General features: G+C 34.9%; 1 protein-coding gene across 1 annotated transcript in view; it reads right to left on the bottom strand.

Annotated features, from left to right (window-relative positions):
• Positions 1 to 27,860, bottom strand: part of LOC149791321 (uncharacterized) — a 122,066-nt gene that overhangs the window by 14,634 nt on the left and 79,572 nt on the right. Inside the window, exons 25-33 of the mRNA XM_089969855.1 lie at positions 25,915 to 26,000; positions 25,332 to 25,402; positions 23,630 to 23,765; positions 23,004 to 23,085; positions 20,190 to 20,280; positions 16,580 to 16,709; positions 13,550 to 13,709; positions 11,622 to 11,815; positions 3,528 to 3,675 (exon numbers count right to left, since the gene is read on the bottom strand). Of these exons, the coding sequence (XP_089825981.1) occupies positions 3,528 to 3,675; positions 11,622 to 11,815; positions 13,550 to 13,709; positions 16,580 to 16,709; positions 20,190 to 20,280; positions 23,004 to 23,085; positions 23,630 to 23,765; positions 25,332 to 25,402; positions 25,915 to 26,000 (1,098 nt within the window). The remainder of the gene's footprint in view (positions 1 to 3,527; positions 3,676 to 11,621; positions 11,816 to 13,549; positions 13,710 to 16,579; positions 16,710 to 20,189; positions 20,281 to 23,003; positions 23,086 to 23,629; positions 23,766 to 25,331; positions 25,403 to 25,914; positions 26,001 to 27,860) is intronic.

The following is a 27,860-nucleotide window of genomic DNA, read 5'->3' as shown; positions in this document are numbered from 1 at the left end:
TTATAACTCTCTTCTTGAGTTCGTTCAGACTACAATCGTCTATTACATTGTATGGGCTTGTCATAGTAATGTAATTTAGGGCATTACAATAAAAACTATTTTAAACAGTTTAAATATTCAAACTCCTAAGCTTTTAAAAATTGAAATTGTTTTGCTCAATTCAGTTTGAACCTAAAACGTGATTTGTTTCTTACAATTGTAAGATTAAAGAATATTATCGCAAATGTTGCATGACACTTTGACAATATAATGCTTACGAGGACTAAATTTATTTGAGTGACACTGACATTCAATTTAAGCTATCAACTCCTGATTATAAGAATCTCTATTGTATACTCAAGTAATGGAATACCTGCAGCCATGATAACAAGGTTTAATGAAATCGGTTAAAGAGAATTTGATGTCTGGCATAGAATGAAATGCAAAATTTTGAAAGTTAAAACCCATCAAAATATCATTTGAGCTCTGTTATGTGCTGAGTTAAACATATGCAAAGATTTGTACTGATGTGTTGTTTGATGCAGAAGTTATTGGCCAGAAATGAAATGCGATGGTCATATCTAACTGAATAGATAAATGATTTAAATCTTGTTTAATTGTGCTATGCAAACGTTTAGTTAGCAAATGGAATAAAATGCACAGGAGCAGTATAACACGTTCTGGTTTATGCAGTGGTACTTGGCAAAATAAGCCGTCTGTGGACATTCTGTTAGGAAGTTCATCAGGCAGACTATTTGTTTGGCCCACTAAATTCGAATCAGGGAATAAATGGTGTTGCATTTATTTTCATTGAATCCTCTAAATGAAATGCTTTTAATCGAAATAAAATCTCATGGGTCTCAGTCCTTAGCTGGCGGGAATATCTTTGAACCAGATGTTTTCTTTCTTTGTCGATGTCAATTTGCTTAGCATTCTGTGTCGATACTTTGTTTTCAGGATTTGCAGGTGTAGTCAATGATTTGCATTCCTTTTTTATGTTGCTCCTCAGCAACACAAACTGGACGTTAAGGAAGAGGCCTTTAGGGCGGCAATGCTGTGTGCGCTGGTCAAGATAACAAGAACATCATCACGTTGGTAGCTTTCAGCATTGGCGGTAAAAGAGACGACGGCTCGAAAACTCACAGACCACCAAAGAAGCCAGGGCCACATATTCTCTTATCATGAGAGGGGAACAAGTATTAATTTATTAATTGCAAGAGTGATAGTTCTCTCCAGTATATTAACTGACTGCTGAATAAGACTCATCTAAAAACATATCTAGCTTAAGAAAGGTGTCTTCAAGTAATCTGCTCTAAAATGATTTTCCACACAGCTCATCAAATAACGTTACTACCCACTGGTATAGTCTGCAGCAAAGTACTGTTGTTATCAAGAATAATCCCAACTGCATATATCTGGTCGTGTAGGTCACAGACCGTTGGGATGTCAATTATGCTCTGAGATTAGGTACCATGCCTGATTTGTTCCTGCCAGTATTACATTATCCTGCTCATTGTTGTACCCAAACATGAGGAATAGGCGTAAACATACGAGATGAGCAACAGGGTGTCTACTTGCTGGATGTTAACACAGTAGGAATAATTTGGTTGTTATCAAGCTAAGTCAAAATACTTAAATGACATAGTCTGTACAAAATCATCCAGTAGTGCAGAACGCAAACTTGCTTCGCTGCATATCATCTGAATTAAAGCCAAGGTCCCAAATAGATTATTTAATACAACATTAATATTCACTGTAAAATTGAGAACCATGATGATGATATTGCCACAAGTACTTCGTTTTAATAGTGATACATAAAGTAACATGCGGTACGTCTTTAAATCCAGAGTGCATATCGGCAAGCCGTTGCTTAACATTGAGATGTGTGTATGGTATGACATATCATTTAGTAATGACAATTTCTATGAATCTTCAAAAAGTACGCCCTGTCCCACGTCGAGAATAAGAAGGTTCATAACCACTGGATCTCAGGAAATACCGTTTTTCTCTGATCCTTGCACCGCAAAAGCAGCAACACGAAGTAGCATACTCAGGGGAAGAAAAAGTGCTACATAGGACACAGGACTGGCAGGACATATTAGAGACACAGGCGACCATTTTCATATAGAATAGTATTATTGCAGTATTGCAAAGCCTCCTTGTTGAATTGATTAGTATTTAGGTGCCTTGCGGATGTGTATATGATGATTGCCTAAAGCGTGCTAAGACGAGTCCGATCGACCTTAATTAATTAGCAATGATACTGCAAGTTTGAAGATAACCAGACAGCATTGAACGTAAGAACTGCAGATTATTAAAGGGATTAAAACAGCAAAAATAATATGGACATTAAGCATACTGCAATATACTATAGCCTGCTAGATTACTGGAAGGTAGTGGCACATGTCTAGAGCTGTCATTAGCCAACAAAGTATAAAAAATGTTCCAAGACATGGGTTGAAAAGATGGCCTTACATCAGATTTACAAGCCAATGCCACACGAATTGCGTCCGCTGCGGTTCGATATTCCTGCCCCTATTAAGGTGGAGCTGCTGACGTCTTATTTCTAATGCAGTCAAAATTGGGCCATACATATGCAAGTATGCACTTTGTGTACATGAAGTCACCAGCCATTACAAGGAAGTCGAGATGTTGACCTTCAACGATGCTTCTAAACTTATTGACGCGTTGGCACGTATTTAAAAGTGGAATGGCTAAAATGGCAAACACTACTTGAGCTTGCTCCCCTGTCTGGAAATTATAGATGAAATGCGTGCAAACTCTGCCAAGCACAATGTTCATTTCATACGGGAAAAGGACAGCATCTGCTGCACACATGATTTTGCTGAACGGTTGAACTGTACTCTAGCTAAACGGCTGTGTATCAGTACCCCCAAAATATTTTGGTTTCAGACAGCATATCTTCAAGCATAGCCCTGGGTGAATTGGGCATCTGAATGATGTTGAGGTAGCCCTATGCAAAGAAGTAATGAGTTAGACAGGCGAGGGATCTACCTTTGTTGTTCATGCTATGGTAGAAACACCTAATGCGCCAGGAGCGCTGGAAGGCAGAGAACATGCGCCACTAAACTTGTGTTGCCTCTCTATGTGTTCACTCTATCTGCTGGTTTAGACATCCCTAGCCAGCTATCTATATATCATCTTTCGCAGAATATTGTGCCAGGAGGTACTCGGTTAGCACCCAAACTATGTTCATTCCATGCCAAATGTTCACTGAGCTCCTCCATGAAGGAGCTGATCAGTGTGGCTGTATGGATACGTCTGGGGCAATCCCCTATGTTGTGCCCAGTGGTGAAAGAGATTCGTTTTGTTGTGTTGTTTTACCAAACGTATGTTGTTTACTCCGCATCTATGATCTAAGTTGTTTCGTTCATCATCCCAACTGCCATATTTCATTTGGGACTGGATCAGTACATGCATATAACTTTTAAGTTCCGAAAATAACATTTTGTGACATGTGAAGTAAGCATTGCACCATAATTAGTAAAGGCTTTCATGGAAAAAATGTTAATGATATTATAACTCACCAGAAGTCATAGGTAGTCTATCCAAGTTAAATTTTCCTTGTTGGATGTTACACTGTATCTCACTGCCATAATTTCCAAATGGATGTAGTCCCTTTGTTAGCACATAATGCATGATACAGCCAACTGAGAAGATATCTACTGCAGTAGTCTGAAACATTAAGGGCAACTGAGCTTTATATGTGCGCTTTAGCAAGGCATTTTGTGGTTATTATTTTCATGACTGTCTGTCCCTGTATGTATCGGCCCGACCATGCGTCTATAACACACTGTTACATACTAGCTCTAAATAAAATATAATATTAAAGCCTCTAATACATCAAAATTGTCAAGCAATCAAAGATCATGTCCAAATATTAATGTATGGAGACTTCCCTTGTTACTTGAACTCAAATATCTTATATTGAAAATTCTGTCGATGTGGCATTCTATTTATGGGATATTCTGATCACAAGACTTAAAATATGACTGACATGGTAGCCATATCTAATATCATATCAGAACCATTATCTTTTAGGACTATATGCATACTAATTATTCTTCTGATAAAAACCCTAAGTGATCTTTTTCTGGTAAAATCCCAATATATATATATATATATATATGAAATTCCATCTAGGTGAAGGAGCGATAATACAACTTTATGGTAGCCATTTTGGATTTCCGATCAGCAGAAGTTTCGTTCAAGACAAAACTAGATGCCCAAAGAAGTCTTTCTATAAAAATCTAATATTGATAATCCTTTCAGTTCAGGAGGAGTGAAAATCACCTATTTCAAGATGGATGTTGTGTTTGCCATAGTTGTTTGTTCCGTTGGGACTAAACAGCCATTAAATGAAGGCTTGCGCTGCAAACCTGTTGTTTATTTGACCATTCATCAGAACATGAAGTACATGCACGTTTTCACGATGGACACTTTAGCACCCATATTTGCTGTGCAAGTGCTATATTTTTTATGTACGATCAACTACACATTAAATAATCTCCTTCGCTCTAAACTCCATGTCATTATTACTATCCATTCTTGAGGAGCAACGGAAAGATTACTAAGAGGGATGATGTGACGAACATACTGCACATAATTTTCAAAACCGCTTCGGTGGCCTAGTGGTTAGAGCGTCCGCCTTGGATGCGGGAGGTCCTGGGTTCGGCATGATACACCAGTGCTAGACATCACTATAAACTGTCACACTGTTTACATCGTAGCGATATGACTGACATTTTTTTAAAAAGCTACGTTAAAAATCCAAATTACACATACACACACATAATTTTCATTTGCAGCTAACTAGAAATGCAATTTTTGTGACCATCCAATTACGATAATTGCTCTTTTGATGGTCATACGAATGTTCAAACAGCACCATGTTTACGTAGCACCGACTAGAATTGGAATACATGTGTGCGTATAGTTTCATGATAATCCGCCAAGTAGTTTTCCAGAACTAACGATAATACATTTATATTAACGGACAGACGGATGACACGAAAGACCACAGACAACAGACAATCCGTTAAGCATGTCTGATCTATGAGCAGTATAGCTGAAATGTGACCGAAACTTCAGACGTTGTATTGAATCTTCAAAGAAGAGACGGATATTTAATTTCCTGAAATCAGAATATTGAGGAAGGTAGAACTTGCACAATGTTTTCAAATTATAACACATACACAACGCCAATAATGGGCAACAGCTCTAACAAAATTTTGCAGAATATACCTGTCCACGAACTCTTCAAACCTGGTGTAGGGATGAAGCTTCACATCAAATTTGGATCACATCAAAAAACTAAAAGTGAATAGCTACAGTATGCGACACACATGCATTCATGATATAATTATTAAGCTGTATTAAAACAGAGTTATCTGGTCCTAAATTATCCTCAAGAAAAATAGACAAAGTGACATTTTCACTTCTTGCGAAGATGATTGTGAGGTTGGGTTTTGATAATGGTAGCAACATACCATGTGTTTAGATTCGAAGCTGCTTAAGTTATCATCCGAATAGTTTTGGCATCTATAATTTATTCGCTGGGCAACAAAAGTAAAATTACATAAAAATATTATTTTCCGTATGGTGACCTTGATCTTGAGGCAACAATTGCTTCCTATGCAGGTTTGGGGATTAAAACTAATTCCAATCATGTAATACTTGCCTGCTATTATTGCAATGCTTTCCATTTGAGATATGTTAACTGCTCCGTCGAGGGTAATATTTACTCCTTCAGTCAGTAATTGGAGGCCCAAAATTAAAAAAAAAATGATCACAGTGTGATTTCATGGTCATAGTTAATATGGTGAAGTTATCAGAGAGAATGAGAACTCTATTCTCGCGTAGGTTCTCCATCCACCGATGAAAACCTTTCAAAACGGGTTCCATAACGTTGACGTTCACATGTAATAATGATCTTGAGTGAGTCATGCTTCTACGGCAGTCCGAAATAGTAGGAGACATGCTCCCCCAGCCCTGTATGAATGTATATGCAGCGATTGTGATAGCCGGAGGTTGTGCGTGCAGAAGTATCATCAACATGAGCCCAAAGTGGTTTTCTTGTCTTCAAGATGAAACCTTGTATTGTTGCAGATTGTGAGAATTTACCCAATGGGCACATATTTGGTTTTGATTCGGTTCACGTAAGAATTGTCATGGGACCCCAATAAATTGACCAAGGATTAAGACGCCCGTTAGCAAAACTCAGCCGGTGACGGAATGCTCTAGCGGGTGGATTGCTCCAAATAGGTATGGTATCTACTATTGCATGAATTCAATTCTCGTTCCTGGGGGACACATATTGTATGCTTGAACATTAATTCCAGATATAGTCGACCGAAACTTGAAAGGTAATGTGGTCGGATACGTCCTTGCTGGCAAGGAGTATGCGAGGTCGCAACAATGGATGGCATTAGGCGCCATTAATGCATTATGTCGCACACCCAAAAGCATAACAGTTGACTGAATGTGCTTAGGTTGAGGACCAACTGATGAATGCTGCATTGTAACTGGAGACCTCTAGCCAAAGTCTTAGTGGGAGTGCTGAACATGATACTGAGTCCATAAGAACCTTTTTGGGTTCCCATGATGTCATGGTAATTCTTCCTTAATCAGCCACGAAATAGTTTAGCCTTCCCCATACCGGGATCGGTGATATAGTCAGGCGTCTGTATGTATTTCACTGAGATAGGAATGGTCTCGTGGAACGCTGATGAAAACTATCACACCCCCTCTGACTACTACACTTAGTTTGATAATTGTAATAACATGGTCTCTAGGGACATCCCTGAAAACATGTTGGCTGCCGTAGAAACCCTTCCGCTGTAGTTGAAACTGAATAGAATCGTGGCATGTTGTGAATTCCATCAGCCTGAGCATAAGAAGAGTACAGTTGATGAAAGTTGGGACCATGTCTTGGGCCATCAACATTCTATAAGATGGAGGTACTGAGCTTTGAAGTTTCTCCACCTGTTCGTAGTTCCATAGTTGCCAATCCCCGAATAAAAAAATACTGACTTCTTGTGACAAAAATACTGATTTTCAGGAACAAATACTGATTTTTAAAATTTTAATGCATATGCAACTATTTACAGCATATATAACCATCAGTAAAGTAGGACAGTGCTTTACATAATTATGTAATGTCAAATATGCATATGTTGTACCATATTCCATTCGGATGCCCATTCAGAAGTTGCAAGAGTGCAACACACTCAGACACAGACTTTTTATAGTAGCCTTTTCCACACCTTATCTTTTTCCAATCATTATCAGTTTGAATGTATCAACCTTCACTGATGATCTCAATTCTGGGTGAATTTGTTATTGAACTGTTTTCGTTCTAGCATACGAGTAATCCTTTGCGATTTTACTGTCTGGAAAACGTGTCCGAAATATATCGCCAGCAACACTAGTAACTGAAAAAGGAAGGTTAGTTTCCAAAAGAAATTTAATAAACAGAATTTCGATCAAATTACACCAAGGTTCTCTCTGGTATTTATATACGTCGTAACTTCAGGCTGAGTTGTGTATGATGAAGCAACAAGCTGATGTTTATTAGCTTTTTCGTGCTCTTTATTTCATAGGCGCCCAATAGCAAAATCACGTTACACAACTTGCAAAACGTAGTTTTCTCCTTTACTAGATGGTTTCACAAATCTAAACAAGACGGCACAATTGTCCTTCTAGTTCTGTTTTTTTTTTTTTTTTGTCTTTCCTGGAGAAAATTCTGAATATTCTGCTTTCCTATTCAACATGATTAGAAGTTGAATATTACGAAAATGAGATACAGTGACAGCGGTAACTGTTTGAGAAATCCAATATGGCGGATAAAGACAGGCATTGTAGCCTCGATTTCGAATGAGCCAATCATATTGCATAACTGTATTCCTATGTACATGCGATACATTTCTATCAGAATGGAACCGAGTGCCCGTTCTAAACTGAAAATTGCAGGGAATTTTTTTAATACTTTTTTTTAAAAAAAATAGAAAAAGTATTTTTTGCCCAAAAAAAACGTACACCCATATTCAGGTCCAAAATACTGGACAAATACGGAAAAAACGGGACAGTTGGCAGCTATGCGTAGTTCAAAGTTGCTATTATGGCTATATTGTATTGAGTCTCTGTTATGAAGTGGACCATACTCTGAATAACACCCTTGCTTATTCCACGGACAAAAGTCTTGGAGAGTACAGAATTGACACATTTATCATGTATATTTGGTGGTCGTGGATGCCTATAATTCCTTGTATATGGCCTAGTCCGGTTGAAAAGGAAGTAGGTCATCTGTGTGGGGAGAACGTTGTCCAATCCATTATGCTGGGATTGGTTACGTGATGTTTGATCCACGTAGCCAGTACGTGTACCTGCTCTTGGATAGCTCTTTCCATCGCTGGTGAGCAATAGGTATAAATTCGAATTCTAAGAAGGGTAGGTCTATAGGAATCACTAATAATGAGGAGCCCTGGTGTGTAGATCGATAAAGATTCTGATTCTTGAAGCAGTTGAAAGTGGAATCTTTCGTAGACAATTTCACGTGATGTCAGAATTGTAGACTGGATAGGTGATGTGGAGAAATGAGGACAGAAGTCCAGTGGTATTGGGCGGGAAACTTCACTTCATACTTGCAATTCGGAGCTCACTCATCCAAGTAGGATCTCATATCGACGAAGAAACGTGAATGCCATCATCATCGTTTATAGATTAAGTTAGTGAAGTCGACGTCTCCTGCTCTACCTGCGTTCAAGATAAAAATCAATGGTGGTATCCCACTAAACTTGCAGCACCGATGAGTAAGATCCCGTTACTTCTAACGTGTTGCTAAGTAGAGTCTCTTTGGTGGAAGAGTCTTGAGGGCGAGTTAGGAGACATCTCTTCAGAATTGTGAGCCTCAAGACGGACGTCGCACGCATGAAGCATTTTTAAATATAAACACGGGTAAGACTGATGCATGAAAGTATCTATATGACCTGGGTGTCTTCTGCAGGAAGTGTCTATCAGCACTATGCAAGTTAGACTGATCCATGTAAAACTGGTTCCACGAAGTGTGTTCGTGGTTATTATGGCCATACACTGGGCATCATATGCGAGTCGTGGAAAATGACAAGTTCGTTTTCTGGTGGTTGACACTGTTTGATCGAATGTGGTCATGGCCAATTGCGATCAGAGTTATATGGCAAACTCCAGTTGTGAAGGAACATGGTTAACTGTCATGACCTTATCTAAGTCTTAATGTTGGGACGGGGTACGGAATATTGATACACTTATCCGGTCCATAATTCTGATATGCTTGACTGTAACAGATATTTGATGCTGCTCTCCATGTTGCTCTGTAGAAAAGATATTTTTGGAAGATATTGTTTTCCTCCCCCAAGCTCTGATTAACTTCTGTAAAAACAACATTCATGGGATGACATTCAGAGAACTACATATGTTTATTGGTTGACAGTTTAGTCTCGCCCAAGGTTTAAATCTATAAGATAAAAACAGTGCACCCTATATACATTTAGTGTAGTGAGCGTCCTGCTATATTATAACTCGTAAAAATCCGTGCAGGATTACTATGATACATACTTGTAGAGGGATGCACTTGACCTTTAGAGATAGTGAATGATAACCTCAGTACTAATATGTAACAGTGGGCACTAAATAATTAATTCAATGGAGCGTCGCTTATTATACGTACATTTACAGACAGGAATGCAAATAATCATTTCAAATAAGAGCTTACCAATAGAAGGCCAGTTGTTAATTGCCTATATATGTTAAAAACACTCAAGCGTTGCTTGGTATAACAATCCTGAACTAGACGCTATGTAGGAAACCATGTATGTGAAACATACCTGTACTTTTCCGAACAGAGAAGATACTACATAGTAATGTAAACAAGTTCTCTTTATCACACAAAACCCTGCACATACAAATGGAACTGAAGCAGCATTACTAGGCAATTTTACCTGTGGGAAGAAGGCCCAATGACGTTAGATACAGGTAAAATCAATAAAGTGTCACGTATACGACAATGAATTATTGCTAGCTGACAACTTAATAATGTTACCTGCAGAAAGGCTCACCGCTCCAGCGGCCTAAATGGTTAGAGCGTCAGCACTGGGAAATGGAGGCAGCGGGGTCGAACCCCAGCCAGGTCATACCAAGGCCATACAAAAATAGTATTATCAGCTGCACTGCTGGCTGCTCAGCATTAAGAAGTTAGTGTTAGGACTGGATGGCCTGGTGTCAGGCTAATGTGACTTGGCGAGACATGATGTTACATGTCTGCAGCATTAGGCCCCAGTGCTAAACATGACTATAAACTGCCATACTCACTGCAGATATCATAGCGATATTACTAAACAGTTGTTACATCTACATTGAAAATCCAAATCACAGACACAAGAAGTCATAATTATGGCCTGTGCAGGAAAATTCAGTGAAGCCTGGTGCCTAGAAGATAAGATTGAATTGGTACAGAAAGCGTACCTGTATGTATGCGGTCGTAGCAAAATAGTACATATGTTAAGAGTTTTATATAGCCACTTCAGGCTTGCATGAACATATAACTAAAACTGTAGCCAATTCAATATTGAAGTCCCACAGCATGTAGGTACTATTATTAAGTGAAGGCAAATTAATTATTGTAAAGGAAAAAAGAAAAATTTGGGACATAGAAGGTTATACTTACTTTTTGAAGGAATGACTTCTCATTTGTAAGTGGAGAACTTCCTGAAACTTTATAGAGGATTTTGCGATTTCCCTCTTTACCTGTCTGTGCTGCTTGGCACAGGCAGAATTAGTAACTTCGATATTCAGTGGATTTGGCACTAATCCCTATGCCAAGGATAGATAATTCTGCCAACTGCCACCTAGGTGGGCAGATCAATCTTAGCTTCTTTTAGCTAAAAGTGTTATCTGGAAGGGCTGTCTTTGAAGGGTAGTAGTAATATCCGATGGTATTGTGATTGGGTAACATATTTAAAGCAGACACACACAAACACACACACATAAACATGTATGTGGATGGATAGTCTTCAATTTGGGGAAACTGTTTTCATGTTTAACAAAACTTTAGTATATAACGAGAGTCATTCGTTTACACAATATTAATTTTAAGTGTCTTGATTTAATTTTATGGTAAGGTTGTTTCATTCGAACACTAATTGGTAATTTTGTAGATAATGGCAAGATCTGTAGAGGCAGAGAGTCAAATGTAAGTGTCCGTAAATATATATCGTACCATAATATAATGTCTCTAAAACAATTGATTGCAATAAAATATTATATAAATTATTATGAAAATTCTTATAGTCATACAGTTCATGTAAGAATGAATTTGAACAATTTTTGTAAAACAAAACATGCAGATGAATGTCATTAAAAGCTGTCCACACCAGTCCTACGTGAAAAACAGAGCAGCTAGCAATCGCTTATTATAATAACTGATAAAATTGGATTTCTTAAAACGAGACCATCCATTCCCAATTTTGCCGATTTCAACAAAATCTCTGCGCTAGATTTATTTTTCTTTGGATACTTGTGCAATAATTAATGGTCTTGATTTATCTTGAAGTAACATCAAAGTAATCAAATCTAAACAGCATACTGACCCTTTTGTGGCCACTTTTTAACATCTCTGGAGATATCCATCCCTCTGTCCCCAAAACATTGGATCTTGAAGAAAATGCCATTCTCTCTGGAGGTAGCTTCTTACTGAAACCAAAATCTGAGATCATGGCCCTCACTTCCCCTTGAGCAATGGGTTTGGATATTAAAATATTCTGAGGCTTTATGTCCCGGTGAACTAAAAAAACAACAGACACGAAACATCTCATTTACATAATCTTGATAGGATTGAGAGGTGATCATAATATTAACGTACAGAGGTCGTGACCTCAGAAAAATTGCTTGAAAGTCCTTGTGCATGTGTGCATATATATATATATATATATATATATATATATATATATATATATATATATATATATATATATATATATATATATATTATATAATATAATAAAATATATAATATATACTCTGCATAAGGATCCTTGCCAGTCTGCTAATTATTCGAGATCATTCTTTGTTTCCTTCCCACCACCTATATATGGCAAGATGCATAATGATACAAAAGAGACAATAGTATTACAATATGTATATAACAATGAAAATGAGACAATAGAATTACAATAGGTATATAACACTACAAAAGAGACAATAGTATTACAATATGAATATAACGATACAAAAGGGACAATAGTATTACAATAGGTATATTGCGATACAAAAGAGACAATTTGCTTTTAAAATAGGTATAGGTTGATTACAACGATATGCTGATGAAGTATCAATCATTGCTATAACTGCTATGTAACACAAGGCGTGAATGTCACTACTTCATTCCAATGCAAGTGAATTTCGATGTTTCTGATGCATACAATGCCCATGCATTTTGAAACCCTTGCCATACCACCATGCAAGTGCTTCCTGGTAAAAAAAGACTGTTCAGGCTTAAATATCAAAAATAATTCTAATCGTTCGTTCGCAAGACCAATACTAGATTATGTTTCGAATGAATTCTGATACGTTTGAGAGTGCTGCAGTACACAGTGGTATTGGTACACCTCAAAAGTATAATCCAGAATGTCTTTTAATGAGTCATCGGCAGCCCAAAAAGTATCATATTCATCCCAACTATGAGTAATTTGCAGTTCTAATGAATAATATAAATAAGGAATTTCTCTCACTACTAAAATGATTCCACATGCTAGTCTTAAGCAAACACTTTGCTTACAAACTCTTTATATACATTCCCTGTTTACATATGTCGCAACAGAATTGTCTGAAAAACTAAAGAAAATTCCGAAATATTCTCAACAAGTTTTACTCTGGTAAACAAGGTCTGGCATTGAACTCAGCTTTTTGCCAAATAACACAAATGTCAGGTAGAACCAAGTGTACCCTCCAGTACGGACTTAACGCACTGTTATCAGATTATGTCTTCGTAACTTATATAAATTAAAATAGCTAATGCAAGATAAAACGGCCTTGTCAGTACACAGAAAAGTCTGTTTCTAATGAAAAAGGAGCAAAGCACACCCAAAGATCGCCAATTCTAAAGCTGAATACTGAGTGTAATCTATTTGTATGATATTAACCAGGTACTCACCACTTCATCAATTACAACTACACATAAGAAATATATACTAAGAATAGAAAACCTGAGGCATTAAATAATCCATCATCAAGCCAAACTGAAATGCAGTCCGCTGTTGCCATGCTGTTTAGTTCATAACACTTATTAATGTAGCAACAGACACATATATCTATGCTTGTACAAAGAAAATATAAACATATAAATATTTTCATTTCTTCAAGCTTATCAAACAATTTCATCTAATCTAGCCGTAAATACAGATGAACCAAACCAATTAGTGACTGCAAATATTTTGTTTGAATGATGTCATTATCGAGAGGAAGGGCGGCCGGTGATGAACTGGCTCCTTCTTCTGTTAATGTCAGCACAAGGACTTACCTATACCTAAGGAATGCAGATGTGCTAGACCATTCAAGGCCTGACGAAGTACTTCTATGGGTTTGATGTTTATAATGTTCTGCAATTTATCTTCTACATAATCCTGTAAGTTTCCCTCACAGAGTTCCAGTGCAATGAATAGGAAATGGATGTCTTCTTCCTACAAAAACAAAATACAATCAACGAGTATCAGAATTATTTGCCCTAATAATAAATGTCAATGTAATCAAATAGAGCAGTATATAAGTGAAATCTTTAATGATAATCTAGAGCAAACGAAGCCTAAAAGTCGGACTGTTTCAGATTTGCCATTACACTGTGTTTTCGTACACACTTATCAACGGTGTGGTGTGTCACTAAGTGTACATCTAAATTATCTAAAATCATAAAACTGTAAATATATTTTAAGCTCATATCCAGAAGATTTTGAAATTGAACTTTATTTAAACTTAATTGGCTGTTTAAGACCTTTTTCACAGCAAGTGTGCTAATTTACAGTTTAAATTGCTTCTGAAATATCCAGATAATGATACAAAATAGTCAACAATCATTCAAGGTAGAAACACCCTACTGGCCGAAATGAATTTCTAGTAAATCAAGATCATTTCATTTTTTATATGTTTCCTTCCACTTTGTACAACTGCTGAGAATTTAAGCTGTTGCTCATATTCTCGAGAACAAACCCAAAGCATACATAATAAGGTTTTAATATATTATTGTCTTTTTGAAGTTAAAATGCTTACTGGTACATCCAACTACAATACATTCTCAAGGTACTTATTTTAAAAGTAACACTATGAATAGAAGAAAACAAAAAACAAAGATGAAAGTGTCTCAGACATTGTAAAATTATACCCGCATCCTATGTTTTAAGTCTATGACCATTTTCTTAGAGAAAAAATATTAAATTTGTATCATTAGAGGTATTCGTAAAATATACACAAAGTGGACTTTTTATTAATTCATAATTGTTTATCTAATCATGCTTCACTGCCAGTATAGCCAAGAGATTGTACCTTAGATCTACGTCGCAGTGCTGCCTATCATTTTGTTCACTAGCAAAAGCTGGGCTGCTATTCAAAAAGGTGAAGGGAGATTTATATAAATATATTTTGAATGGTTTTATAATTAAATTCCAAGCAAATCTTTATAGAAGAAAAGACAATCGATGGAGAGACAAGAGGACAAGAATATACAAAGTACTTAAAATGAAAACTTGTGAATAGCGAAAAAGTCCTTCTTAACCACTAATTAATGAAGTCCTGCTAACGATAACTGATTACCTGTAGCACACAGATGTAACATGTTTAAATACATGAATAAAACAACAATGCCACTGAGAGGTCAGAATGCATGCATCTTCAAAAACATGACCCTACCCCTTCAGCTAGGTCAAAAGTATGTGCGTTTCTTTCTCTGTTCTTTATATTAACTATGTGGGAATATAAATAATCACACATATATAAAATATCAATTTCACTCAGTCAGGTTTTAAGTGTTAGGATTGTTAGTGTGTGGTTTTCGAAACATTTCATATATATATATATATATATATATATATATATATATATATATATATATATATATATATATATACAAACACTGATGGACATACGTATTCACTCTGAAAAAATATCCACATATTGAAAGTACATTTATAGTAAAATTTGCCATCATCAGCCTTGCTGTAGATTCATTCTCGAAGCTAACGAGAATGATATTTTGACTAATGTGCATAATTTTTAAACACTGATATTACGATCCACTATAGGATAAATTATAATAAAATTGTCCATTCCGTAAGCATATGTCAAACCCACTTCCAATCTATATTCCTAAAACATATGAAAATTGGATCAAATGGTTTCTAAATAAAAGGACTGTAAGACACATCAAATTTGCCAACAATCTAGGGTATGGAAGGAAGGATTATTGAACTCATGGATGCAAATATGATCGAGTTTTGTCAAATAATACATCTTTTCATGGACAAGGAATGTTGCTGCATTTTAAATTTTAATAATATATTGCTCAGATATAATTGGCTCATTGACTATCACAAACTGCACCAGCTGTTGCATACCACTCTTTTGATAATATTATTGTGATTTGATAAAAGGTATTAAATGAAACAATGACTAGAAAAATAAATTATTGAAATGATGTCTACCAATAAATTGCATTTTACTACAGAACAACCTGACTAAAAACCTGATTTCCATCTACTAACAGCAATTATTTGCAAGACAGGTGGTCTCTCAAAAGAGGACATTCCACTATATTAAATATATCAATCAAACATTCATATTCTGATCTCTCAAGCAGTGTAGTGTCTTAAAAACCAGATAGATACAATAGTTGTTGAAACTTAAAGTATAGGTTTCTGTTTTTAGTAATGAGGTCCATTGTTTCTCATGTCCGTACTATTTGGAGAACTTTTAATCTCCTCCATTGCAGGATATTTACGCTCAAATCTGGTCAAAGTCAGCTCTATTATCTTTAAGCTCAACCATATTAGATGATGGATTAGCATCCATTAAATAAATCATTGATAAACCATGTACATATTAGTCAAAAGGAATTTGAGAAGATGTTGCAAAAGAAAGTTGTCGGATGAAATACAATGCCATAAGGTCTCAAATGGCCATGGGAGTTACAACATGTGCAGCTTCTTTTTGTGTTTTAGACAGAAGGATAACTGGTGTAAGTTGTACACAGAAATGATAACTGGTGTAAGTTGTACACAGAAGGATAACTGGTGTAAGTTGTACACAGAAGGATAACTGGTGTAAGTGGTACACAGAATGATAACTGGTGTAAGTTGTACACAGAATGATAACTGGTGTAAGTTGTACACAGAATGATAACTGGTGTAAGTTGTACACAGAATGATAACTGGTGTGAGTTGTACACAGAATAATAACATTAATACAAACAGTTCACTTTGATAGTTACATAACAGCAATATCATATTCATTAAATGCGAAACCATTTATGTTATATACATAGACATACACCAAAAATACTCACCATCCAAAAATATCTGATAACATTTGGATGCTGATCTGATTCTCGTAATAATTTCACCTCTTGCACTGCAAGACTGTAATACTCTTTCAACAATCGTTTCACCGCTACATCTCTTTTATCAAACTTTCCCCTGAAAAGAGACATGTGAATAACTAAAAGAGCAGAACTACTGTTATTATCATAAATTAAATATACAAATTTCGCATTGCAGAGGAGGATAGGTGAACAATGCGTTACCATTACAAAAGGTGCATATCTTCAAAGTTTTCCAAATACCATAAACAACAGATTTTAAGTTGCAGGCGTAGCACGGGTCCACTCTTTAAAAAGTATAAACTGGCACTAGTCGCTTGTGAGTACACTCTCGGATAAAGCGATGCTGCAGTGACAGCTAAATGATGCACTGCAAGTAGTACTCTAAAAGATGTTATTGTTCTCTGAACATTCCAGTCTCCAATAGCCATCTATATCAAGCAAATACAACAAATTGTTTCTCTGTCAATGAGTAGAGTTTCTTTACTTACCTTGGCTCGCAATAGTCTCTCCATCTTTCTTTGATGCATATAAACACAACAAATCGTACAAATAAATTAATTACTATCCTTAAAAGATGATGTACTGATTGGGCCTCCTAAACAAGAGATCATGCCATTGCAGAAGTTAACACTAAAGATGGGTGAATCACTATTAATGGGTTTTCACCGAAACAAGGAAATGACATTCAAGGATTTAAATTATTTGTCCCCACAAGGCTATTTATTCTATTTTATTTATATTCAAATTAAAACAACCCTGCACATTTTCAATATACTTAGCCGATTTAAAACACAGTATTCATTTAATGCTGTTATTGACTATCATGTTTGTACATAGGTCATCTGGTCTTGTATTATTTTATAAAATTTAAAATATTAACTAAGTATAATCCAGCTACATCTGCCGCTCTTAACAAAGAAACAATGATAAAAACAAGTCATAATTTTTTACGCATTGTAAGTACTGTACCATACAGGTTTCGAGCCTTGCGTTATTGTTTGTAAACACCGCGCTTAAATAAGGATATGTTACTGAGGGTAGTGAGCTTGCCTGTCTACTCTAAGTAGACAAGATCTGCTCAAGAGAAATTATAACCATAACACATGTAATATTATTACTTTATTATCATATTTAATCGACGGATGTCGTATTAAAGGAACAATAGGTTAATACATATTCTATAAGTATAACTTTATCATAGGTAAAGTTATAGATAGCCAGTTATACGGCACTGAGTATAATCATCTAACCAAGTATGTAATGGCTGAAGTACAATTTAAATATGTTCGACTATTTACGGACAATTACGGATCTGTGTTATTACCATATATAACTCACCGTTTCCATGGAAACGATCAAACTTTATGCCCCATACTAGTATTGTAATATATATTAGTTGCAAAATACCACAAGTAAGTTGCTTTATGAATGAAGTTATATTTGTTGAATATCTGCTGTTACTAACTTTGTATGACTCTAGTATAACTCCGTCAGTCACATCGAAGACATGTGTCTCTTCCCTAGAAATGTAGTTCCTAGAGCGAGGACATCACGACTGAGACAACTGGGCTGAAAAACCAGACTGAGGTAACAAATTATCTAGATTTCTCTGTAGCAAGAGTGAGGCATATCAAGACTATTCTATCACATGTTGTGATATCTTGCAGCCTGTAGTTTCCTGACTTTAGAAAGGAGAGTCCATCAAAGGTACCGATGCATCACTATATTAAAAGAGTTTCTTATTATGCCAAGATGATGTAAGTATATTACATCTCTTCATTCGTTTAAGTGCTGAATGTTGAAGCTACCTCTGATATTCCTACATACCAAGTTTAATCAGTGTAGGTAAAACTATTTACAATATACGCCAAAGGATAAAGATTTTGTCATATATCATTTGATCTCAGAACAGCCTTCATAGATATACCGACATGATACGTTTACTTGAATGCAAAATTAATATGTTACAAAAAATAAAATAAAAGTAAAAATAAAAAACTAATTTTGTTAAATGGCAGTGTATTCTTCTTATAACAGGGTATAATAAAAATCCAGTCATACTTCGCCGTATTACCTTACTCACAAGCCAGTGACGAGAAGGCCTAATTCAAAATAGCTTACCTTGAAATCAATGTTGGAGTGATGCATATCAATACGTCAACTTGAATGCTACAACCGATGAAATCTGTTAAAATTTACTTACATATGTATACGTCATTGTGTTTTAGCACAATGAAGTACACAAAGCCAACGATGATCATTGACTTGACCTAAAGGTCGGATTGGTAGGTAAGGGTTTAAAAAAAAATTGGAGATCTATTTGGGTAGCAAGATATATATATATATATATATATATATATATATATATATATATATATATATATGTGTGTGTGTGTGTGTGTGTGTGTGTGTGTGTGTGTGTGTGTGTGTGTGTGTGTGTGTCTGTGTGTAAATAGACATACGATAGACGATGGATGAACAGTCACACCAATACTTATGTGATCTTATGGTCACTTGGGACAAAAGTGCAAATGCATTTATACGTTTCATTGGAGAAAGTAGAGAAGTTACACAGTATAAGCTTTTTAATGTTCTTACAGTGTCATGTTAGCCAAGTTGCGGAACTTGTCATGAACTTTTGACTTTGAAAGACTGCAAATATAGAAACCACTGCTAAAAAAGAATTGGGCCCTAACTGACCGACTAGTTTTGGCGCTCGCAGATCACTCACATCCCCACGCTCACGTGGGCTCAAATATCTCATGAGCCAAGATGGGTATGTGAGAAAGTTACCGGTTGCTTTTCTTAGGTAGGTAGTTCGTCTCCTGGGAATTCCTGTGCTCTTCATTAACAAAATATACTGAGCGCCGTTAAAAACGTACAGTGTCCCGACAAATGGCGTTAAACCCTCAAAACCAAACCAAAGAATGAAAGAGTAAACATTGCCTTAGAAATATTTTAGTAACTGATGTCATACAATGAAAAATATCATTTGATAAAAGATAATATGCTTGTTTATTTAATAGTTCTTGCTATGAAAATACATGCCTTGCTGCAGTCAAACTTTTATGTTGTTCATAAATATGCAGTAAAATCTGTCTCTATCTATGAATCAACTATGACCATACCTGGTAAGGGGGGATGGTGATAAAAACATCAACAAATACTGAGTTACGATCTCTAAATACTGAATAACGAAGTTTTGAGGTAACTCGTGTCATGATTATTATTTTCGGACGATTTTGAAAAGAGTTTCCAGTTTATTAAAAATGGGTCAAAAGTAGTCCTTACATCTATTACCTTCGTATGATGTGTCATCTGTGCACAATATAATTTAAAAAAAGATTCCAAAGTTCTCTTTAATGTAGACAGCTTCGGAATGTTAGCGATGCTACTAATCTATATTCATGGTAAACAGCTAAGCAGCCATTTGATACGGAAATGAATCACAGTCCGCAAGTATAGTAACATTAATTTTGAATGAAATCTGGGTTTTTGATGGCTAAAAGCAAGTATAATTATGATTGTCTGGACTTAAATAATTACATAATTATATATGTGTCCTATAACGTACCTGAAAACTATGGTTCCATTACATCCATGACCTAATATATCTTCTTTCTTGTAATAAATGTGCTTTATCCTATCAAATCCCACTGGTACACCTAAAGGCAAGATTTTTACAAATGAAATTGAAGCACACGTATCTTCTCTTAACACTAAACGAAATGATAATACGAATATATACTATTCAAATATACACCTACAGCTATGCACAATGCACCACTGACATCTCCTGCCAACAATTGTATGGATTTCCAAACTATTTAATTCCCACTCAACTCCGTCACTCTCATCTACAATCTGGACTCAAATATCATTTAGTACACTGTCTCATATAAGACCAGCTAATCCTGCAAGGCATGAATTTATTCTGTTGTTTGATAATTATTATTTTATTTTTGATGAATTATAGAATCATCACAATGAAGAAATGAAAACAAATAAACAAATATCGGTTTTAGAGACTAATCGAGTTTCGTAATACTTAGTAGGATATTATGCAAGCAAACGTGGCCATTAGATAATACCATACTAAAGCCAGTAAAACGTGAAATATAGACCATGATGACTCCATTTTTTTGTAAGAGGGTGCTATTAATAGAGATGTATATCATCACTTTCATGTTTGCAACATGACCACTTCAAATAAATTAACATCACACACAACGCATTCGTGTTCATAAAGATGCACTCCACATTTTCATGATTTTATATCCAATATTATGTACAGAATATGGCAACCATCTGAATGGTTGTGAGATAAATGCTGAGACTTAAGCCTATTTCCTATAAAATGTAAAAGAATTAGAATAATGCTCACAGTGATTATTTTTTATACGAGTTTGGTACTGACAGAGATCTAGTAGACCACCTAGGTTATAAAGCAAAGCTTGAACAGTAAATATGTCGAACTGAACTAAAGTCTGTAATACGTAAAATATGTGTCACAGCGAGCTACTTTAGAGATGATGGCGTTGCAATTATCATCATGGATCATCTTGCCACGTTTCATGATTTAATGCATATCAGTATTATACAGTAGATAAAACAAAAATATGGTTATGAGCTGAATGCAAAGTAATCAACTATTTAAAATGCTTACAGAATACAAATAACCTTTTTGTTGTAAATATAAGGTACCAACAGGGATAGACGCAATCATTTACTTATTCTGGCAGAAAATATGATTGAGACTTAAACCACAACAGTAGAGAATACAATACAGATTTCATATATATATATATATATATATATATATATATATATATATATATATATATATATATATATATATATATATATATATATATATATATATATATATATCTGTGTGTGTGTGTGTGTGTGTGTGTGTGTGTGTATCTTTATACGACAAGGTCAGTCAATCTTGTTTTTCCATGGCTATGACAGTTTTGTCTGTTGAGAAATGTTGGTACTCCAATCAGGATATGCTGAACAAAATAGTATTATTCATCAAACGGAACTGCTTTTATTAGTTATTAAAACTGTTGTTTCTGAATATTTGCCGCGTTCCAGTAAGTCTATTGGCGTTCATCAGCTGTGCGTAACACGTGTTTTGGTTTGGTTGAGCTAAGCCTCCATTAAGGTGTTCTGCTTAGAGCCTACTTTAAAGCGTTATACCTGGAGGCATTGGTTGGTTCGAAGAGAGATGCATTCTAGTACATGCTAAGTTTGCACCTTGCTTAGTCTTATGACCCTATGTTCTGAGACGGTCTTTGGATTCTGTCTACCTCCGTTGCGTCTTGATAGTCTACCACCTCATCATCATCACCAAATAATTAAGAGACATCATACTCCCTTCTTACTATACATCGCGATGTGAATAATATTTTTGAATTAGTGTTATATTCGCGACAGAAAGTTTTAATCGTTTTTTTCTTGGTTTATCTTAACTATATTTGTGTCTATTTAAAGATATTTGCCTTCCCTCGTTCTGAAAAGAGAGAGATAAGTTACAGCGTTTATTGGTTTTATATACCAAACATGTATTTTTTACATGTCAACTTCGTTTAAGAGTTAAATATTTCTAGCATGATGAGGATGTCTGTCGATCCGGCAATACATGCACCATGTCTTGATTGGATTGATACATCAAGCTGAGACTGCTTAAAGTAAAAAGACCTAAACCCACCAAATGATAATAATTGCAGAATCGTTTGTGGAGGGTTTCACTAGCGTTACGGTGCTTGTAGCCATCGGCAAGTGTGTGGCTGTGTTGTGGTTGCCGCTGGTTGATTCATGTGGAGCAGTATCAACTCAATTCACAGTGTCAAGACTTCGACAAGATGTCCCTGTGACAGTGATTGTTTGACATCTCAACAGCCACTTGAGACAAACATTCCTCTTTCAGAAGGTTGTGAGAGGCTGACATAAATGATCTTCATTCAAAAATATGCTTACAAGTGTGTAAACCTTAAGCTCCAGTGCCTCAACGTAAAGTTAGCATAATTCCTCATCAAACTCTATCTTGTGATGAACCAACTTCCAAAAGAAGAGGTTCAAGTGGTTATGCTCTAGAGTGAACTGAAAATGAAGTTAGCATAATTCTCCATCAAATCCACCTTGTGACGAATCAGCGTCCAAGGGATGAGGTTCAATAGGCCATCCACGAGAGTGAACTGAAAAAGAAGTAAAATCTAGCATCCAAACAGGAATGGAATCACAGTGTGAGGATTCACATATATTGCTACATGATGCTATAACTTACATGAACAGGTATGTATGTATGTATGTATGTATGTATGTATGTATGTATGTATGTATGTATGTATGTATTGTTTTATGTCTTACAGCAAACTCATACCTTCAACCTGTGCACCTGACCTTCTCTGGATAATACTTGGTTCAGTCTGCTCATGGATGGAAATAGAGGAAACTTGAAGTTTCTGACAACAAAGAAACAAGTAACTAAATAAACTTACAAATCTAAACTTGGAATCATATTGGAACCTATGTTGATGTCGAGGGAGTGGAGGAGCTGGTTTAGAGCAAAACATTACTCTACTGTTGTTTGAAGGAATAAACTGTGGTTAATGTATATTGTCAACTATTAGAAAACTGTTAGACAACACTCATTATCATCCACTGAAGGATACGTTTGTATACATAGTTAGGTTTATGTATTAGGCTGAGTTAAAATTTTAGGCTGAGTTAAAATTTATTTGCCCAAGGCAATAAGAGTTCTACATTTCTGAAACTGATATAAAATGCATTTATAACGTATACCAGTCCTATGCACACAAAAACACAAGCATTAGTTTCACCATACTGAACACAAGACGCAAGCAATATATGTCAAAAGTCAAGTTCAAGCACATGATTATATCTCGAGCACGTAAGAGCCGGAATATATTTTTTTACAATACATGTCTTTATCTATAACATAGGCCTAAGCATTTTAGCCAGTGGTGTATGTCTCTTCCTTCGTACCTCTATCTTGTTTAGAACTGTATGTGTGTCCCAGACATTTTCTTCGGCTATTTCTTTTGTGCTTGACAGGTCCAAAGATGAATTATGTCCGTGAAATTCTGGCATGTGAGTCTCCACTTGAACATCGTTTGGATTACTGAATAAATGATAAAATCAATTATGTATTAAAACTATTAGGTTATAAATACCTCTTAAAGTACTTTTGCAAAAATATAAATCAAGGCGAAGGCTGATCTAGAAATTCAATGTTACTGGCATACATTACATCATTCCAAGCAAATGCAACTGTCTATATTTTCCATATTTTGTCCAATTAAATAAACTTCTTGCATACGTAAAATTGAATGTCATTAGGAAATAATAAGTGGAAATGTTAATGTCTTGGAAAATATGCGTTCTGCATCAGAATATGCCCATAGAAATATTGAAATGATATTACTTTGTAATACATTCTGGTAATACTGTCCGACCGTGCCGTAATACGTGGTAAAGTCACGTGATCAGATCGAAACAAACAAACAGAGCAGAGGTTGCTTAAAAAGTCTTAAAAGTTAGTGATCCGCAAAGGAATGTATCGCTTTGTGTACATGGGCAACTGGGTCAATTTCATTGAAACTCAGTTGCCAGCGATTGCAGCATATAATTCATCATTATCTCGTGATGGCATATGTGACAGCACCTACACTCAAAAACGTATTTCACTTATTTTATTCGGATCATATTCCTTCTAATCTTTTACTCTGGATAATGTTACTGGATTAAAACAATAAAATGTTAGCACGTGTTGATTATGATGCAACCTGAAATTTGAGAAATTGTGGGTAAACTCATTTCACTCAGATTTAATAATAAACGGATTATACCAATGCTAATTTGTTTGATTTCTCTAATTCCCTCTTCACACCTATATTAAAAAGTGTTGTGACTCTTTCAGTAATAATTTGATTATTTCTCTAAATGCGTTTGAAAATTAAATTGTCATGGTCATTACTATATAAATAAAATACGTCGCAGCAATCATGGTTTTCATTTAATCGTATATATTTTAAATCTGTGATTATTAAAATCATGCAAATATTCTATATATCTTTTGAAGTAAACTAAAATTTGCAGCCTATCTGTGAACTTCCATTTCTCTTCAACTCGGAATTTTAAAAATTACAATGTTTATTCTAATCCTCTATACTATATTTTCTCAAGCGATAAATCTACGGATGGCATGCGAGATATTAAATTGTAAATGATAAACAACTTATATCAAATATGGCTTCATCACAAAGATGTCTGATGAAAATATTATTTACTGCATCATACGTATAACTGGCATGGTTGAAAATAATTATGTTGCATTATTTGTCGCTTTAAAAGTGAAAACCTAATCAATTCTTTTCATGTGAAAACAAATATGTCAGAACCATTTGTCAATATGAAACGTTATTTGCTTAATTGTGGTAAGAACGTTTGTGTTGCAAACGGATGTCTTCAAGGCCAAAAATGTAAACATACTGACCGGAACAGTGCAACCTGTTAATTTAATCATGAACACGGTAAAGTGTCACATGCTATGCCTGCGTGGCCAAATACATTTTATGGAATAGCGCTAAGTGAATAGCGCATGGACGGAAATTTAAATTATTTTTTCCTTTCACTAGGAAAATAAAGGATCAAGAGTGTACCTTTATAAGAAAAGATAAACACAAACCATATTTCTAGATCGTAATATCCATCTGCCTTGTATCTGTAGTGACCTATATATTTATTTGGCCAGCGGACCTGAAATGAAATGAATTTTACTTATCACATAAATGACTTAAAATTAAAAAGTACATACATTAAATTTACTATTGAATATTGTTCTAACTCTCCTCAGCCATATATATATATATATATATATATATATATATATATATATATATATATATATATATATATATATATATGTATGTATATTCATCACTTATACCTAGAGAATATGGAAATTAAAGAGGTTAAGGATTTCAACAAACCACACCAATCATTAATTTTGATTTATTTTCATTGCGTTCAAATCTTATTTACTCATTACATGTGCATGGCGATACCATTCCGTCTGCATTATGACGGTAAAATACATTCGAACACGTAAATGCTGCTTACGATTTAGTTAAAATTCGTCATAAATTTTGTGAACATTTTCTGCACTGAATTAGGCATACACGTGAACCATCTTTGGACTGTAATATGTGAATATTGAGGTGCCAAGGTTTAGCTAAAAATGGACGGATAAAATATACTTTTAAACATACCACAACCATGAAGTCATCTTTGACCTTGAGCACAACTCCTATAGCACCGGGAGTTCCATCCTGATTATCATACATCCAGTGTTCCCCTGAAAATGCATATCTATATTTTCCTGGCCTTAAAGTTATCAACATATATACTGACATCAAAATATTTCACAACTGATAGCTTTATTAACGAAATAACTAGATGCGGATCCTCTCAGGACACTATAATCTTAAATCGGACTTCTTTAATAATGCATGGATAATTCTAGTGCAAAAGGGGAACGAGATGTTTAGCTCAGACTAACCTTTGCAGAAAATAATAAACATTAGTTGATATAGATTTCGTCGCAACCAGCACATAACTTGCTTTTCCTGAAATTTACCTTTAACATTTAATTGATACAATAGATATGAACTATAATAAATTGCAATATGTTATAATAAAGATAAATATGGACACGTATAGAATCGCTTAAAACAACAAATGCACCCCTCTGATTTTAACATTTGATGTTATGACCACTTTTGATGTTATGAGTTATTGTAATGCCAGCTAGTATTGTTTATGTCACGAAGTACACATGCGAATAAAATTCCACAAACAGATTTAACTCTGTTATTTTATATCATCATTATGTAGCTTTAAGTCATTCTGTTGTTATATCATTTTATATATCAGTGTCTCAATTAATCCATCAAGCAGTTTTACTTCTGCTACTGATGTCGCCAGGAATAAAACCAGGAACACACACACACACACACACCACACATAAATATATATATATATATATATATATATATATATATATATATATATATATATATATATATATATATATATATATATATATATATATATATATATATATATATATTATCGGACAAAAATAAGACTAAAATTTCTTGTTTATGGTCATATGAGCAATATGTTTAGATGCTCCTGAAGGATAACATTTCTCAGTCTGACCTTTCTGTTTTGAGTCTTGACAGAAAAACACAACATTATGCTTAGATTTGTTGTTCATCTTTTCAAGGGCATTATTTTACCTGCACGTTATCATGACCTAGATGATGCATTAAATCACACCTAATAGATATGCTTTGGTTACAGTGTTAGACAGCAATCGAAATATGTTCCAGTCATGTAATTAATAGAGTCCCAATTGTGAGTTATATTTCAGATGATATTATTATGTAGAATGTTTGTCTATGACTGCAAGTGCTATGCAGAATGCTTACTTTTCATCTGTGTTCAAGGCCATTATTGTCTGTAATTAGACTAAGTTCTTCATTTGGATTGCTTCAATTTAGTTTACATCACTAGACAAGTGAAAATGTGTGTTAAAAGTTCATAACTCTGTTGGATTAGTCTGTGGAAACCTATGTATGATCTGAGTTTACAGTTGTGATGTTACCACTATATATGTTTCTAGAGTAACTAATGATAAAGGTATTCAATAGATTTACTAAGGTGCTCATTTAAGTTTGGAATAATAGACTACTTTGTATTTTCGTGAACTTATTCATGGAATTTAATACAGAACGGTGCAACTATCTTCTGAATTTTGATTTGGTATTGTCAGGAAATAAACTGGTTGTTGATTTACTGAAATGTTTAGTTTAACCTTCTTCCCGCGATACATTTCAGTCATATACTTTCAAATTTATTCATTCTTTAAACAAGATTGTGCAATATGGTTTTTATTTGTTTCGCTATTTTGCCATATCCAAGTACAAGATGTATTTATAGTTTTGGATGATACCATATAGATCGGATTATATGTTTTCGTGCATATTGGTTTCATTAGAGTGCATTGTACTGACAGATTTAATAAATACCAGACATACAAAAGGCATGAAAATGTCAAAGCTTGCTCACCTATTATAGATTATGAAACATAATTTATTTTTTATACTTATGGAGGTTCATCAAATAATCTGAATTGCTAATACACAGTTTC

This window comes from Sinohyriopsis cumingii, chromosome 9, assembly GCF_028554795.1.
Source record: "Sinohyriopsis cumingii isolate HCF-2022 chromosome 9, ASM2855479v2, whole genome shotgun sequence".
Taxonomy (NCBI): Eukaryota; Metazoa; Mollusca; class Bivalvia; order Unionida; family Unionidae; genus Sinohyriopsis; species Sinohyriopsis cumingii.
Note: the sequence above shows the minus strand (reverse complement) of the source record. Positions and strands in the feature narration are given on the sequence as shown.